This window comes from Salvelinus alpinus, chromosome 5, assembly GCF_045679555.1.
Source record: "Salvelinus alpinus chromosome 5, SLU_Salpinus.1, whole genome shotgun sequence".
NCBI lineage: Eukaryota > Metazoa > Chordata > Actinopteri > Salmoniformes > Salmonidae > Salvelinus > Salvelinus alpinus.
Genome location: NC_092090.1, coordinates 79,236,292 through 79,255,250, shown reverse-complemented (window position 1 = coordinate 79,255,250; position 18,959 = coordinate 79,236,292). Strand labels below are relative to the sequence as shown.

Below are 18,959 nucleotides of genomic sequence, written 5' to 3'. Positions count from 1 at the left end.
ATTCACTATCTACCTACGCTCAGTATCTTACTGTCTCACTACACTTACCATCTCACTATCCCACTATACTCACTATCTCACTATACTCACTATCTCAATCTCACTACACTCACTTTATCACTACACTTACTATTTCACTACACTTACTATCTCTTTATCTCACTACTCACTATCTCACTACACTCTCACTAATCTCACTGTCTCACTACACTTACTATCTCACTACACTTTATCTCCCTATCTCACAGTCTCTACACATACTTTTTCACTATCTCACTACACTTACGATCTCACCGTACTTTCTATCATACTACATTTAATATCTCACTACCCTTACTATCACACTCTCTACACTTATCTCACTATCCTTACTAACTTTCTGACACTACACTTAATATCTCACTACCACGCTAAACGTACTATCTCACTACACTGTCTCTACACAACTCACTACACTTACTATCTCACCACACTTACTATCTCATTATCTCACTACACTTACTATCTCACTATTCTTACTATCTCACTACACTTACTATTTCATTATCTCACCACACTTACTTTCTCACTACACTTACTATTGCACTATACTTACTATTTCATTCTCACTACACTTACTGTCTCACTACACTTTATATTCCTATCTCACAGTCTCTACACATACTTTTTCACTACACTTACTATCTCACTGTCTCACTACACCCACTATCTCACTACACTTTCTCATTACACTTACTATCTCAATGTCTCACTACACTCACTCTCACTACACTCACTATCTCACTACACTTACTTTCTCACTACACTCACTATATCACTGCACTTACTTTCTCACTACACTTACTATTTCACTACACTTACTATCTCTTTATCTCACTAGTCACTATCTCACTACACTCTCTCACTAATCTCACTGTCTTACTACACTTACTATCTCACTACACTTTATCTCCCTATCTCACAGTCTCTACACATACTATTTCACTATCTCACTACACTTACGATCTCACCGCACTGACTATCTTACTACATTTAATATCTCACTACCCTTACTATCTCACTCTCTACACTTATCTCACTATCCTTACTAACTTTCTGACACTACACTTAATATCTCACTACCACGCTATACTTACTATCTCACTACACTGTCTCTACACAACTCACTACACTTACTATCTCATTATCTCACTACACTTACTATCTCACTATCCTTACTATCTCACTACACTTACTATCTCATTATCTCACCACCCTTACTTTCTCAATACACTTACTATTTCACTATACTTACTATCTCATTATCTCACTACAATTACTGTCTCCTTACACTTTATCTCCCTATCTCACAGTCTCTACACATACTTTTTCACTACACTTACTATCTCCCGGCACTTTCTCACTACACTCACTATCTCACTGTCTCACTACACCCACTACCTCACTATACTTTCTCACTACACTTACTTTCTCACTCTCACTACACTCACTATCTCTTTATCTCACTAGTCACTATCTCACTACACCTACTTTCTCACTACACTTACTATTTCACTACACTTACTATCTCTTTATCTCACTAGTCACTATCTCACTACACTCTCTCACTAATCTCACTGTCTCACTACACTTACCCTCTCACTACACTTTATCTCCCTATCTCACAGTCTCTACACATACTATTTCACTATCTCACTACACTTACGATCTCACCGCACTTACTATCTTACTACATTTAATATCTCACTACCCTTACTATCTCACTCTCTACACTTATCTCACTATCCTTACTAACTTTCTGACACTACACTTAATATCTCACTACCACGCTATACTTACTATCTCACTACACTGTCTCTACACAACTCACTACACTTACTATCTCACCACACTTGCTATCTCATTATCTCACTACACTTGCTATCTCACTATCCTTACTATCTCACTACACTTACTATTTCATTATCTCACCACACTTACTATCTCACTACACTTACTATCTCACTATCCTTACTATCTCACTACACGTACTATCTCACCACACTTACTATCTCACTACACTTACTATCTCATTATCTCACTACACTTACTATCTCACTATCCTTACTATCTCACTGTCTCACTACACTTACTATCTCACTTTCTCACTACATTTACTATCTCACTACACTTACCATCTCACTATTACAACTACACAGGCCCTCAAAGTTCTTTCATCTTTAGATATGTAGGAGAATGTAGGAGAATGATATATGCACATATCACCCCACTCGTTGAATAATTCCAGCACCCTGTAAAAGGTCAGGGGTTGCTCATGTACTAATGTGTTTCTGTTTGTTGACCTCTTAGAGACTTGGCACCAAGAGACATTTCTGGAACCTCTGATCCCTTTGCCAGAATCCTCTTCAATAACCACAGTGCAGAGACTTCGGTGAGGAGGGACATGAGCTGGATAACGTATACATGTCTGAATGAATCACCAACTTTAGCGGAGACAAAGACTGATTATGTTAGTATATGACATGTTTTTCTTCTGTGTTTGTCTGTCAGATCATTAAAAAGACACGTTACCCACACTGGGGTGAGACCTTGGAGTTGGAGCTTGAGACAGAGGAGCTGTCTGAGGGAGGGACTGTCACAGTGGAGGTCTGGGACTGGGACATGGTGGGCAAAAATGACTTCCTGGGAAAGGTGAAGCGGTTATGTTCCTAAAGTCCAATCCCTCATACTTATGTTAATCTGTGAGGACACGTTATACTTATTTCTACTATATAGAATGATTCATACTTTTACAAATACAAATATGTATTTTTGGTGGTATAATACCTTTTCAGTTTAGTGTATGATGTATTGGTTATTGTTTTCATGTTCAGGTGGAAATCCCTTTTGCTTGCCTGCACAAGACACCTCTGGTACAGGGTTGGTTTCGTCTGCTGCCCCTGGGAAACAATGAGGATGATGCTGGGTAAGGAGTGTGTGGGTGTTAGTGTGGTTGTGTGGATGTGTATCGGTTTGTGTGTGTAAGAGAGAGAGTGAGGGGGGTGTATTTTTATGTATATTTCTTCATCTTAAACGTCGCTTGTGACTTTAAGTATGACTTGAGGACATATTGGTCCCCCTCTAATGCCAGAGGCCACGATTGACGTCAGTTGTTTGTCTGGTATCCTGTCCGAGATGTTTTTTTATTTCTGTTTAATTACTATTTTCGTTTTCAACGTGCGTGCGTGTGTGCGCACGCACGTTGGAAACGAAAATAGTAAAAAAAACAGAAACACTGACGTCAATCGTGGCACGCACGCACAAACACACACAAACACACACACACACACACACACACACACACACACACACACACACACACACACACACACACACACACACACACACACACACACACACACACACACACACACACACACACACACACACACACACAGAGAGAGAGAGTCATTAGGGAGTGAGTCACAGCTTTAGGGAGTGCTTGTTTGGGAAGGAATGAAAAGGTACTATCAGAAGGGAGGCCTGTCATTCCCAATATGTTAGGGGACAGGAAACTATAAAAAATAACCATTACAGGGTGGTTGTTGCACATCAAGCCACCAAACCTAATATAGTGTGGGCACATTCCCTTGGTAATGCTCAGCACTACCTGTGCTATAACATTCTTGTGCTAAGCAAACTTCTTGTGAGTATTGTTTAATTAAGAGTGTCGTGACTGTAGTGTCTCTGAGGCCTCTCGCTCTCGCTGTCCACAGAGGTAAGCTGGGTGCGCTGCGACTGAAGGTGCGTCTGGTGGAGGACCATATTCTTCCCTCCATGTACTACCAGCCTCTCATTGACCTGCTGGTGCAGTCAGTCATCTCTCCTGCTGAGGTCAACATCACACTGCTGTCACATACATAACCCATTGTTATTAACTAATTCTACAGGATATTTTTCTGATTTGTTCAACCACTAGTCTATTACATTTTTCATGCCATTTTTAATTTTAAATGTAATCTTTATTTAACTAGGCAAGTCAGTTAAGAACAAATTCTTATTTACACTGACGGCCTACCGGGGAACAGTGGGTTAACTGCATTGTTCAGGGGCAGAATGACAGATGCCATGGTGCGTGATTCCTTTCTATGAAAATAGATTTACTTCTTTAGATTTCTTACAATATACCACATCCTTTCACCACAGAGTTTATACAGTATATAGAGCCTACTGTGCCCCATGGCTGACAGACACATAGCCAGCTTCCTCTCATAAATGAACACCTGGCCAATAGACCCTGACTGTCTCCACCCGCTGACCCACCCCAGGTGGAGGACGGCAGCCCCCTGACCATGCTGGAGGAGGTGACCACAGTGGAGAGCCGGCAGGACGTGGCCATGACCCTGGTCAAGATCTACCTGGGGCAGGGCCTGGTGGTGCCCTTTCTGGACTACCTCAACACCCGCGAGGTCAACCACACCTGTAAGATATACTGGCTGGCTGGGGAATTTAACATAGGACAGGAAAGTCATATTCCTGAGCGTAATGCTTTTCTAGATGCTCTTGTCAAAAATCATGGTTATATGACCACTAAGTCTCTTGGATGTAGTGAAACAAATCCATGTACAGCTGTGAACAACCAGACACTGTGTAGGTTAAGGTAGTGTACAGTGATGGAAGAATCTTGCAGCTGTGAACAACCAGACACTGTGTAGGTTAAGGTAGTGTACAGTGATGGAAGGATCTTGCAGCTGTGAACAACCAGACAGTGTGTAGGTTAAGGTAGTGTACAGTGATGGAAGGATCTTGCAGCTGTGAACAACCAGACAGTGTGTAGGTTAAGGTAGTGTACAGTGATGGAAGGATCTTGCAGCTGTGAACAACCAGACACTGTGTAGGTTAAGGTAGTGTACAGTGATGGAAGGATCTTGCAGCTGTGAACAACCAGACAGTGTGTAGGTTAAGGTAATGTACAGTGATGGAAGGATCTTGCAGCTGTGAACAACCAGACAGTGTGTAGGTTAAGGTAGTGGACAGTGTTGGAAGGAACTTTGAGTGTATATGTGCTAGGCAGATTAAAAAAGAGCCCAGTTGATCACCTGCTCTTGTTCCTGCGTATCCTGCAGAGGCTCTAAGCAATGCTGGTATTTAACTCTGATTTGACGCCCTCTCTCTAATCGCAGCAGTAGCCACGGTCAGTCTGTCTGTGTGGGCGGGCGGTGCAGCCTTATATTAATCAGACCTCCTGCAATTTTTCATCCTTACAGTTGTTTGACAAATTCTGGGTGTTCATTAATTATGTTCCTGTTTCCACTCGGGTCCCCAGGCTAAGTCATAAGGAGTTTAGTTGTGCTCTTTTTGTTTTTTTCACTTTCTGTTAGTGTGGCTTGTGATAACAAGCAAAGTTTCCATAGCAACTCCACACAATCTAAAAGGGAGCTCGTTGATCATAAGATCAAAATAGATATTGGGGAGTAGAAAAATGTGAGGGAAAGAAATGTGAGAAAAAAACCTAGAAATTAATTTATGCTGAAGAAGGGGTGTGGTGGAACAAACTTTTAACATCCTTTTTAATATCATAAAAGAGCAGGCAGCTCTTCTCTTCTCACAAATGAGCTTCTGGCCTACAACTACACTGATCAAAAATATTTACGCAATATGCAACCATTTCAAAGATTTTACTATCACTGAGTTACAGTTCATATAAGAAAATCTGTCAATTTAAATAAATTAATTAGGACCTAATCAATGGATTTCACATGACTGGGAATACAGATATTCATCTGTTGGTCACAGATACCTTAAAAAGGTAGGGGCTTGGATCAGAAAACCAGTCAGTATCTGGTGTGACCACCATTTGCCTCATGCAGCACGACACATCTCCTTTGCATAGAGTTGATCATGCTGTTGATTGTGGCCTGTGGAATGTTGTCCCACTCCTCTACAATGGCTGTGTGAAGTAGCTGGATATTGGCGGGAACTGGAACACACTGTCGTACACATTGATCCAGAGCATCCCAAACATGCTCAATGGGTGACATGTCTGGTGAGTATGCAGACCATGGAAGAACTGGGACATATTCAGCTTCCAGGAATTGTGTACAGATCCTTGCGACATGGGGTGTGTGCATTATTATGCTGAAACATGAGGTGATGGTGGCGGATGAATGGCACGACAATGGGGCTCAGGATTTGGTATCTCTGTCTATTCAAATTGCCATCGATAAAATGCAATTATGTTCATTGTTCGTAGCTTATGCCTGCCGATACCATAACCCTACCGCCACCATGGGGCGCTCTGTTCACAACGTTGACATCAGCAAACTACTCGACGCCATATACGCTGTCTGCCAACTGCCCGGTACAGTTGAAACCAGGATTCATCCGTGAAGAGCACACTTCTCCTGTGTGCCAGTGGCTTTTCCCAGGTGAGCATTTCCCCACTGAAGTCAGTTACGATGCCAAACTGCAGTCAGGTCAAGACCCTGGTGAGGACAACGAGCACGCAGATGAGCTGACAGTTTGTGCAGAAATGATTTGGTTGTGCATACCACACTTTCATCAGCAGTCCAGGTGAATGGTCTCAGACAATCCCGCAGGTGAAGAAGCCAGATGTGGAGGTCCTGGGCTGACGTGGTTACATGTGTTCTGCGGTTGTGAGGTCGGTTGGACGTACTGCCAAATTCTCAAAAATTATGTTGAAGGCGACTTATGGTAGAGAAATTAACAATCAAGTCTCTGGCAACAACTCTGGTGGACATTCCTGCAGTCGGCATGCCAATTGCACGCTCCCTTAAAACAGTGGCCTTTTATTATAGTCCCCTGCACAAGGTACACCTGTGTAATGATCATGCTGTTTAATCAGCTTCTTGATATGCCACACCTGACAGGTGGATGGATTATTTTGGCAAAGGAGAAATGCTCACTAACAGGGCTGTAAACAAATTTGTGCACAACATTTGAGAGAAATAAGCTTGTTGTGCTTATGGAAAATTTCTGGGATCTTTACATTGCGTTTATATTTTTTTCGGCAATAGGTCATATCACTATGACTACATCAATGTTCCTCCCTCCAAGGATAAAGGTAACTTCGGTGGCAAATGGGGTCAATGAAGTCCTCTTTGAAAATAGATTAGCGCTAGTATTGAAGTAGCCCTAGTTGACCAAGATCAGTATTTGGTTTATTACTCCTCTTGGCCCCATACACAGTGGTTTAGAAATATGATGTCCTTGAAATGTATAGCCTACATTACTCTACTCTTTAATGTATCTCTCTGACAGTGGATCCAAACACCCTGTTTCGGTCCAACTCTCTAGCTTCTAAGGCCATGGAACAGTTCATGAAGGTGAGTAGGAATTCTCATCATGTTGTCTGGGCATGCTCCCTCTGTCAATCCAACGTGTTAGCTGGATTCTCACTTTGCTCTTACCTGTCTCACAGTAAAGCACTATAGCCTAGTCCTAAAGACATGGGAATGACGTAAATCTAAGAACCATTGTTGTTCTGAATAATTGGCATTAGCTGTGTAAACTGACTGGATATATATAAAATAGCTTTGAATGGATGTTTTCTAAATGTGAGGTATTGTGCACTGGCAGGCTGTGGGGATGCTGTACCTTCATGAGGTCCTGAAGCCCATCATTAACCGCATCTTTGAGGAGAAGAAGTACATTGAACTGGACCCGTGTAAAATTGACCTGAACAGAACCAGGTAAACAGAAAATACTGGAGTCGAAATACAGGTGTGATGATTGTTTACACCCTCAGAGATATACTAGTTTCCTGGATAACAACCCATAACATCTACAGTATATGAGACTTGCATCATAGCATAATCCCCACCTCCTCCACAGTGTGACTGGAGATGACAACATCAAGACATGAAAAAGGAATGTAAAAATGGGGGAAGTTTGTTGCCTAGCAACTAGAGAGAACCCCCTGAGATGCCTATCTCTGACACCCACCCATATCCAGTATCTATCATCCCTATATCTGCCCAGACCAGACCTGATCATTTACACAGACTGATCCTACATCTCCTTAGACTTAACCTGCTATCTACTGTACCACATTAGTGCTCAAGTTTCCACAGACGTAATAACACTGAGGGATCTATTGAGAGATGAAATGTATAAGACGGCGCCTGATTGACAAGATGGCGCCGATAGAGATGGCAGCTTCGCTTCTAGTCCTTAGGAAACTATGCAGTATTTTTTTTTATGTGTTATTTCTTACATTATTAGCCCAGAAAACCTTAAGTGTTATTACATACAGCTGGGAAGAACTATTGGATATCAGAGAGACGTCAACTTACCAGCACTACGACCAGGAATACGACTTTCCCAAAGCGGATCCTTTGTCTGCACCTCCCAGGGAATTTGAACTGATTCCAGAGGCTGACCCAAAACGCAGGAGAGGGTGCCGGAGCGGTCTTTTAGTGAGGCTTCGGATGTGCGCACACCACCCACAGCTTCAGAGTATATTACTCGCTAATGTCCAGTCCCTAGTTAACAAAATCTACGAAATCAGAGCAAGAGTTGCTTTCCAAAGACATATCCGGGATTGTAACATACTCTGTTTCACGGAGATATGGCTAGCTGGGGACATGCTGTCGGAGTCTGTACAGCCAACGGGATTTTCAGTGCATCGTGCTGACAGAAACAAACATCTCTCCGGTAAGAAGAAGGGCGGGGTGTATGTTTCATGATTAACGACTCATGGTGTAATTGTAACAACATACAAGAACTCAAGTACTTTTGTTCACCTGACGTAAAATTCCTCACAATCAAATGCTGACAGTATTATCTCCCAAGAGAACTCTCCTCGGTTATCGTCACAGCCGTGTATATCCCCCTGCAATTGGATACCAAGACGGCCATCAAGGAACTTCACTCGACTTTATGCAAACTGGAAACCATATATCCTGAGGCTGCATTTATTGTAGCTGGCGATTTTAACAAAGCTAGATTGAGAACAAGGCTACCTAAATTCTATCAGCATATCGATTGCATTACACGAGCGAGTAACACGCTCGACCGTTGCTACTCTAACTTCCGCGATGCATACAAGGCCCTCCCCCGCCCCTCCTTTTGGCAAATCTGACCGTGACTCCATCTTGTTGCTCCCCTCCTATAGGCAGAAACTAAAACAGGAAGTGCTTAGGTCTATCCAACGCTGGTCTGACCAATCAGATTCCACGCTCAAGATTGCTTCGATTACGTGGACTGGGATATGTTCCGGGTAGCCTCAGAAAATAACATTGACGTATACTCTGACTCGGTGAGCAAGTTTATAAGGAAGTGTATAGGAGAGGTTGTACTTTCCCTAACCAGAAACCTCCCTAACCTTCCCTAATCAGAAACCGTGGATTGGTGGCAGCATTTGTGCAAAACTGAAAGCACGTACCACCACATTTAATCATGGCAAGGCGACTGGAAATATGGCCCAATACAAACAGTGTAGTTATTCCCTCCATAAGGCAATCAAACAAGCAAAGTGTCAGTATAGAGACCAAGTGGAGTCGCAATTCAACGGCTCAAACACGAGACGTACGTGGCAGGGTCTACAGACAATCACGGATTACAAAAAGAAAACCAGCCCCGTCGTGGACATCGCCGTCTTGCTTCCAGACAAATTAAACAACTTCTTTGCGCGCTTTGAGGACAATACAGTGCCACCGACGCGGCCCGCTACCAAAGACTGTGGGCTCTCCTCCGTGGCCGACGTGAGTAAAACATTTCAACGTGTTAACCCTTGCAAGGCTGCCGGCCCAGACGGCATCCCTAGCCGCGTTCTAAGAGCATGCGCAGACCAGCTGGCTGGTGTGTTTACGGACATGTTCAATCCATCCCTATCCCAGTCTGCTGTCCCCACATGCTTCAAGATGGCCACCATTGTTCCTGTTCCCAAGAAAGCTAAGGTAACTTAAATAAATTACTATCGCCCCGTAGCACTCACTTCTGTCATCTTGAAGTGATTTGAGAGACTAGTCAAGGATCATATCACCTCCACCCTACCTGTCACCCTAGACTTACTCCAATTTGCTTACCGGCCCAATAGGTCCACAGACAATGCAATCACCATCACACTGCACACTGCCCTATCCTCTCTGGACAAGAGGAATACCTATGTAAGAATGCTGTTCATTGACTACAGCTCAGCATTCAACACTATAGTACCCTCCAAACTCATCATTAAGCTCGAGACCCTGGGTCTCGACCCCGCCCTGTGCAACTGGGTCCTGGACTTCCTGACAGGCCGCCCCCAGGTGGTGAAGGTAGGAAACAACATCTCCACTCCGCTGATCCTCAACACTGGGGCCCCACAAGGGTGCGTTCTCAGCCCGCTCCTGTATTCCCTGTTCACTCACGACTGCGTGGCCATGCACGCCTCCAACTCAATCATCAAGTTTGCAGACGACACAACAGTGGTAGGCTTGATTACCAACAACGACGAGACAGCCTACAAGGAGGAGGTGAGGGCCCACGGAGTGTGGTGTCAGGAAAATAACCTCTCACTCAATGTCAGCAATACAAAATAAATTATCTTGGACTTCAGGAAACATCAAAGGTAGCACCCCCCTAGCCACATCGACGGGACAGCAGTGGAGAAGGTGGAAAGTTTTAAGTTCCTCGATGTACATATCTCCGACAAACTGAAATGGTCAACGCATACAGACAGTGTTTTGCGAAGAATGCGCAACTTCAGGAGGCTGAAAAAATGTGGCTTGTCACCGAAACCCCTCACTAACTTTTGCAGGTGCACAATTGAGAGCATCCTGTCGGGCTGTATACAGCAACTGCACCGTCCACAACCGCAGGGCTCTCCAGAGGGTGGTGCGGTCTGCACAACGCATCACCGGGGGTAAACTACTTGCCCTCCAGGACACCTACAACACCCGATGTCACAGGAAGGCAAAAAAGATCATCAAGGACAATAACCATCCGAGCCACTGCCTGTTCACCCCGCTTCCATCCAGAAAGCGAGGTCAGTACAGGTGCATCAAAGCTGGGACAGAGAGATTGAAAAACAGCTTCTATCTCAAGGTCATCAGATTGTTAAACAGCCACCACTAGCACAGAGAGGCGGCTGCCTTCCTACAGGCTGATATCATTGGCCACTTAAAAAAATGGAACACTAGTCACTTTAATAATGCCGCTTTAAGAATGTTTACATTTCTCATATTGCTCATCTCATATGTATATACTGTATACTGTAACCGTCAGTATCTATTCTTACTATCTATTGCATCTTAGCTGCTCTGTCACTGCTCATCCATATATTTTATACTTATATATTCTTATCCCATTCCTTTACAAGATTGTGTGTATTAGGTTTTGTTGTGGAATTATTAGATATCACCTGTTAGTTACTGCTGCACTGTCGGATCTAGAAGCAGAAGCATTTCGCTACACTCGCAATAACATCTGTTAACCATGTGTATGTGACCAATAACATGTTATTTGATTTGATTTGATAGATGTTGATGTATTGATTTGGCCAGTGCACAGACTTCATAATTAGTGACAATGCTGTCTGTACAAAGCAAAGGTCACAGTATGGGTCCCGCAGGCCTTTGTGTTTCAGAGCTCTTTTGAATTGTCAATATACATTTCATTTCAATGTAACACTGACCCCTCTATCTCTGGAGGCGTATCTCATTTAAAGGTGCGTTGTCTGAGGCTGAGGTGAGGGAGAGCAGTGTGGAGATGCTGCAGGGCTATCTGTCTAACATCGTGGAGTCCATCATTGGGTCAGTTACCCAGTGTCCACCTGTCATGAGGGTGGCCTTCAAACAGCTGCACAAGAGGGTGGAGGAGCAGTTCCCTAAGCCAGAGAATGAGGTCTGTTTCAAACCCAGAGGTCAAATGTAAAATTCAGCTACAAAGGTCACCTAGATGAAGACGTGTTTTCCTTGCTGGATAGTGAATAGACATGGGGATGTTGTTAGTGCATTTATTTTATTCATCTATGTTGCACACCTTCCCTCCTGGCCCTCTCCCCTTAGGATGTGAAGTATCTGGCCATCAGTGGGTTTTTCTTCCTGCGTTTCCTTGCCCCTGCTATCCTCACACCCAAGCTCTTTCACCTGAGGGACCAGCATGCAGATACACGCACCAGCAGGACACTGTTACTACTGGCCAAGGTACTGTGCCCTTGCACGCACACACTCATACGGACACACACACACGCATACGCACACACATGCACAGACAGTTTTTATCCTACAACAGTGCCACACAGTCCCGCACAGTGAAACAGCTGTGGAGAATAGAGTTGCTGTCCGTGGTGCTGAAGTCCTGTTGCTATGGGTCCTCTACAGAGAATGGTCTATTTTTACATCTGTGTGCGGTCAGGCTTGGGTTCAAAGCAGAGCTTCAGAGAGGGGTCCTTCAGAGAGGTTCCCATGCCAGGTGTGGGCAGGACAAAGAGGGCCTCACAGCAAGCCTGCTCACTGGGATGTTTGATGTTACTCAGAGACACATAGAGAGAGGGGTGTAGTAGTCTGTTACAGGAACCACAAGCACATCCTGATGATACTGTGCTGCTCATTTAATATCAGAATTGATAACGGTACTCCCTGCCCATTTGACAGATGGTAAGTTTTGGTTACAGTAGAGAGTGGTGGGTGAACATGGCTGTGTTTCTCTATGCGCCAGGCAGTGCAGAGTGTGGGGAACCTGGGTTTGCAGCTGGGCCACGGTAAGGAGCTGTGGATGGAGCCCTTGCATCCCATCATCCTTTATAGCGTGTCCTCTGTTAAAGACTTCCTGGACAAGCTCATCGACATTGATAGCGGTAAGAAGCACCAGCAGGACACTGTTTATTCAGCAATGCATTTTTTTAAACCTTTATTTAACTAGGCAAGTCAGTTAAGAACAAATTCTTATTTACAATGACGGCCTAGGAACAGTGGGTTAACTGCCTTGTTCAGTGGCAGAATGACAGATTTTTACCTTGTCAGCTCGGGGATTCGATCTATCAACATTTCGGTTACTGGCCCAATGCTCTAACCACTAGGCTACCTGCCGCCCCATAAGGCCTGGAGTTTTTCCTCACCATGTCACCTTACCAGGGGGAAAACTCTAGGCCCTAGTAGTAATGTATCAGTAGCCTGAAGAGCAAGCAGATAACCGTAGAGATCAGAGATAAGGTAGAGCCACTGGGGGGGACGGGGGGGGGGGGCGGACGACAGAGCAGCAGAGCTTGGCTGGGCTCCTATCCTGGTAGGCTAACCCGCCAGGTGCCAATATGGCAAGGCCAGTTATTACTGGTATCAATAGATACAATAGACCCAGTGGTGAAATATTCATAGGCAGCTGGGAGCTGATACTGGGACTAAAATGGAGTGCGGTGGGCTGCGCGTTGAACTGTGGAGCCCTCGCCACCCCTACACACCACACTGTATATAGAGCACACCTATGCCCTTTTCTCATCGTCGCGTGTCAGCGAGTCTGTTGTTGTGATCCATCTTATCCCTCTGAAATATCATATTCCAATCTCCATGTCATCTCAGCCACTGGGCTCTCCCTCAAAGGCCACTTTGACATTTAATACACTTGATGTGAATGTGTTATGCAGGAGTGGATTTTCTATTGTTCCATATGTCTGAGGGTGTGCCCGTGTTCATTTTGGCACTCTTTTTTAGATTTAGTCTAGTCTTAGTCATTTTGACTAAAATATCATTAAGTCACATTTTTGTCATTTGAATAATGATTTAGTCTAGTTATTGTTAAAATGACTAAAATAGTGGGCCATTTTAGCCAACAAAATGCCCTTTAATTTTAGTCACAACACATTTGTATTGCCTCAACCTATAGGTGCAAAAACATACATAGCCTTGTCCTACCAACATATTTTTCTGCATAACATCCTATTCTCTTCCCAACAGCAGAAATACTGTATGAAATAATTCAGAGTAAATAGATATTGCACATTACATACAGAACAAACAGACACAAGCAAGCGCAGAAAAAGAGTTGCACAATCATCAGATGGTTCCGCAAAGTATTGCCGAAGGGTTGCACCTCCGTCCGGATGGATTGCACCTCCGTCATTCAGTCACGTCATTGCCATTGTTATCAAGGTTCCACAGACGCTGCAGCCACATTGGTGTCCACAAGTAAAATGGGAGCTAATGACTGTTTTTCCCAGTGATGTAGTAGTCACTGAACCTCAAGTCCGAATCAAGTCTCAAGACGCCTGTGCTCCCGAAGTCCCTAAATCCCTAAGTCCAAGTCCCAGTGCTCGAGTCCTGGTCCAAGTGCTCAAGTCTGAGTCACTGGGTCAACATTAAATCTAAATAAAGTAATTTACCCAGTCAGATATAGCGTAGTGGCAAGAGGAATTTAGTCAATCAATTGTTTGCTATCCCATTTCTTTCTGTTCCTCCAAATGTTTGCATATAGGCTACTAGTGATGTTACCAGGGCCACATTCAGTTCCAAAACGTTTTTGATTCAGATAGAACCCATGAATAGAGTTATTCCATATTCAACATATTAGAGAGGCATGTTTGTTCTACATAGAGATACGCTATCTGAACGTTCCAAAAGGTTGAGTCCTGCTGAACGTGTCCCAGGTTGGCTATACGAGATAACATGACTGAACAAGGTGTAGCCTAAACAAATTATTAACAGTCCGGTCCGGAAGTAGCCTCGTTTGGAATGGCCCGCTATGTGCTTAATGGATGTAAAATACGGCTCTCCAATGCACGATAGAAAGAAAACATCATAGCGTTGATATTATGGGTCATATCTTTTGACTGGTAAGGGCTAGAATTAAGCCGTTTTCTCTGAGGAAAAGAAGGAGACTTTGCTACGTTGGTTACAGAACCTGGCTATGAAATGCAGTGGGGAAAGTGGGAGGGTTGAGCTTACTCAAGGGATAGAAAAACATAGACTGTTGTTTTACTATTAAACTCAGTGCGACTATGGTTTTTAATTTCTTAAAGCAGCTTGTTTCCCAACCAGGCAACGGGCACCTGCACCTCAAATTTGAGCTCCTGTTTCACCTAATATAATATTAGCTCAATTACATTGTGGAGCTCCTGCACCTAAATATGAACAGTACCGGTACCCAACATGAGTACCAGCACCTGTTTCAGTCCAAGTCCAAGTATTTTAATCACTATTTTTGACAAAATTAACACTGGGGTGTGCTGAACACAAAGGGTGACGAGGGAGGCAAGATGACACAAACAATGATGTACAATGAGATAATGCATCATGTGCTGTAATGTAATTCAACAATATGTATACATTAACCATAACTGTACTGCTACAGCTCCACCTTGTGTCCATATTGATAAAACGTAGAACTTCTGTTTCTGTGCTCCCGTTTTCACCCATCTTATTTCTCTCTTCCTTTCTCTCACTCCCTTCCCCTCCATCACTGTTCCTGTTCCATCTTGTTCTCCCTCTCCTTCCCCTCTATTTTCTCTTGCTCCCTCTGTCTGTCTGCAGTGTCTGAGGTGCCCCAGAGGGCTGTGTTCTTGCCCTCAGTGACAGTGAAGGAGGGCTATCTCCAGAAGCACAAGGCCGAAAGCCCCCAGCTCCTGTCCCGCTTTTCCTTCAAGAAGCGATACTTCTGGCTGAGCAGTGAGACGCTGTCCTACGCCAAGACCCCAGATCCCTGGCAGGTCTGACCCACACATACACAATCCTACCCATGACCAGCTCTATTGGCAATTCCTCCATTCTTTTACATCAGATAAAGACAAACAAGAAAACATTAAGTCCTCTGAAAGTAACTCATTATAACAAGGTAACACCATTTCCTCTGGTGTGAATTGGCTCCTGTACCCTTCAAAGGGTGTTTGATCGTCATCCTGCCTCATAAAAAAAAACAATTTTAATCACCCGTCTGCCTTATTTGTGTTTCCCTCTGTATGAGAACATCATTAGTGGGGAGGCTATTATCATGTGATGCCCAGTCTTTTGATAATGAGCTTCTCTCATTTGCCTAGCCAGTCCAGGACAGGAGTGGGGATGAGGGAGAGAGAATGATAGGGGGTAGAAGGGGAAGGAAGAGAGAGGGGCAGAGAGCGAGCGAGAAAGAGAACAAGAGAGAGAGGGGGGAGCGAGAAAGATAGGGATAGAAATAGGGGGGGTCAGAGAAAGAGAGATGTGGAGAATAGGCCAGTAAAAGAGGGTTCTCTTTGAGCGGACTTCTTCCTTTGTGGGGCTGGAATAAATGCTAGGTTCATTGAAGGCTGTGGATATTCATACTAACATTGCAAATCCAACTGTGGACCATATCCCCTCCCACTGTGCTCTAGCCTGAGTGAGGCAGGCTTCCCATGGAAGCGGCTGATTTCTACATTAAAGCAGCCTTTCTGACATTTTTCTCCTGCCCTGCTCTCTCCCACTTTCTTCTCCATCTCTCCACCACTCTTTTCTCTTCAGTCCTTTTTCTTTGCGAAATGGTCTTGAATTGCTTAATGTTCAATAAAAAGTAGGGGAAGGATGAAAGCAGACATACTCTATCTACTGTACCCATAAGGGTGGCACTTGAAGCCGGGCCTAAACTCGCCTGAGGAATAGCTGATAACTGAATGATTCATTTGATGTGTATTTGCCTGCATCAGAAAATTGCCTACAAAGAGTAATACAGGAGTGCAACATGGAGCTGTGTGCATACTGATACTGTGTTATGTGTGCATCCTGCAGGTGCGCTCCTCCATCCCCATCCAGTGTGTGTGTGCTGTGGAGAGAGTGGATGAGAATGCCTTCCAACAGCAGCATGTGTTGCAGGTCGTCACCCAGGACAACGATGGACAGATGCACACCATCTATACCCAGTGCAAGGTATTGACAGACCTCCAGTCACTGACCACACTATTACTGACCACAGCACTACTGACCCTTGACTGGGTTGACTTTGTGGTGCTTTCTTTTCATCACTGTTCACTGTGGTTTGTGCGTATACTGGGACTGACCTGAGTGTTGTGTATGTCTGTCTGTGTCTGCAGAATGTGAATGAGTTGAACCAGTGGCTGTCAGCCATCAGGAAGGCCAGTATCTACAACAGGCGCATGCTGCCCTCCTTCCACCCAGGGGCGTACCGCAGTAGCAAGTGGACCTGCTGCCTACAGGCTGACCGCGCTAGTAATTAAAATATTAACTTATGTAGGAATCTTTGTTGAAGTACCACACACACTTAACATGTTAGTGCTTCCTTAACACTTCATAATGATCTTTTTATCTCACATTTATGTGCACTACTCTTAACACCAGCCCATATTTATTTGCTCACTGAGACTGAGAATCTCACAGACAGATTACCATACCTGTCACGTTCCTGACCTGTTTTCCTTTGTCATGTATTTGTTTTAGTTGGTCAGGGCGTGAGTTGGGTGGGTTGGTCTAGGTTTGATTTTCTATGTTGGGATTTTGTGTTCGGCCTGGTATGATTCTCAATCAGAGACAGCTGTCAATCGTTGTCCCTGATTGAGAATCATACTAAGGCAGCCAGGGTTTCACTTGTGTTTTGTGGGTGTTTGTTCCTGTGTCAGTGTTTGGGCCACACAGGACTGTTTCAGGTTAGTCACGTTTGTTGGTTGTTGTATTTTGTAGTGTTTGTTGTTTTCCCATTAAAATATGAATACTTACCAATCCGCATCTTGGTCCGATCCATGCTCCTCCTCGTCTGAGGAGGAGAACGACTACGACAGCCGTTACAATACCCTTGTCTGTACATTATGCCTTGAATCTATTCTTCAGAGCCCAGAAATCTACCGTACCCTTATCCTTCTCCTCCTCTGTTCCTCTGGTGATGTAGAGGTTAACCCAGGCCCTGCAGCCCCCAGCACCACCCCCATTCCCCAGGCGCTCTCATTTGTTGACTTCTGTAACCGTAAAAGCCTTGGTTTCATGCATGTTAACATTAGAAGCCTCCTCCCTAAGTGTGTTTTATTCACTGCTTTAGCACACTCCGCCAACCCTGATGTCCTAGCCGTGTCTGAATCATGGCTTAGGAAGGCCACCAAAAATCCTGAAATTTCCATCCCTAACTACATCTTCCGACAAGATAGAACTGCCAAACGGGGCGGAGTTGCAATCTACTGCAGAGATAGCCTGCAGAGTTCTGTCATGCTATCCAGGTCTGTGCCCAAACAATTTGAGCTTCTACTTTTTAAAATCCACCTTTCCAGAAACAAGTCTCTCACCGTTGCCGCTTGTTATAGACCCCCTTCAGCCCCCAGCTGTGCCCTGGACATCATATGTGTATTAATTGCCCCAGATCTATCTTCAGAGTTCGTACTGTTAGGTGACCTAAACTGGGATATGCTTAACTGGCTGTCCTATAATCTAAGCTAGATCCCCTCAACCTCACACAAATTATTAAGGAACCTACCAGGTACAACCCTAAATCCGTAACCATGGGCACCCTCTTAGATATCATCCTGACCAACTTTCCCTCTAAATACAACTCTGCTGTCTTCAACCAGGATCTCAGCGATCACTGCCTCATTGCCTGCATGTGTAATGGGTCTGCGGTCAACTGACCACCCCTCATCACTGTCAAACGATCCCTAAAACACTTCAGCGAGCAGGCCTTTCTAATCGACCTGGCCCGGGTATCTTGGAAGGATATTGACCTGCCTGGTTGCTCTTTAAAAGTGCTTTCCTCGCCATCTTAAATAAGCATGCCCCATTAAAAAAATGGAGAACTAAGAACAGATATGGCTTGACTGCCTTCGACCAGCACAAAAACATCCTGTGGCATTCTGCATTAGCATTGAATAGCCCCCGCGATATGCAACTCTAGACCCAAACTGTTATAGACCAATATCCATCCTGCCCTGCCTTTCTAAAATCTTCGAAAGCCAAGTTAACAAACAGATCACCAAACATTTAGAACCCCACTGTACCTTCTCCACTATGCAATCTGGTTTCCGAGCTGGTCATGGGTGCACCTCAGCCACGCTCAAGGTCCTAAACGATATCATAACTGGCATTGATAAAAGGCAGTACTGT

The 18,959-nt window shown here is 44.3% G+C and overlaps 1 protein-coding gene across 1 annotated transcript in view; it reads left to right on the top strand.

Moving 5' to 3' along the window:
• The window catches only part of LOC139576880 (rasGAP-activating-like protein 1), a 32,278-nt gene that overhangs the window by 9,353 nt on the left and 3,966 nt on the right, over positions 1-18,959 (top strand). Inside the window, exons 6-18 of the mRNA XM_071403441.1 lie at positions 2,350-2,431; positions 2,551-2,691; positions 2,874-2,965; positions 3,756-3,873; positions 4,308-4,461; positions 7,261-7,325; positions 7,579-7,691; positions 11,631-11,823; positions 11,988-12,125; positions 12,640-12,778; positions 15,444-15,619; positions 16,650-16,787; positions 16,952-17,087. Coding sequence (XP_071259542.1) covers positions 2,350-2,431; positions 2,551-2,691; positions 2,874-2,965; positions 3,756-3,873; positions 4,308-4,461; positions 7,261-7,325; positions 7,579-7,691; positions 11,631-11,823; positions 11,988-12,125; positions 12,640-12,778; positions 15,444-15,619; positions 16,650-16,787; positions 16,952-17,087 — 1,685 coding nt within the window. The remainder of the gene's footprint in view (positions 1-2,349; positions 2,432-2,550; positions 2,692-2,873; positions 2,966-3,755; positions 3,874-4,307; positions 4,462-7,260; positions 7,326-7,578; positions 7,692-11,630; positions 11,824-11,987; positions 12,126-12,639; positions 12,779-15,443; positions 15,620-16,649; positions 16,788-16,951; positions 17,088-18,959) is intronic.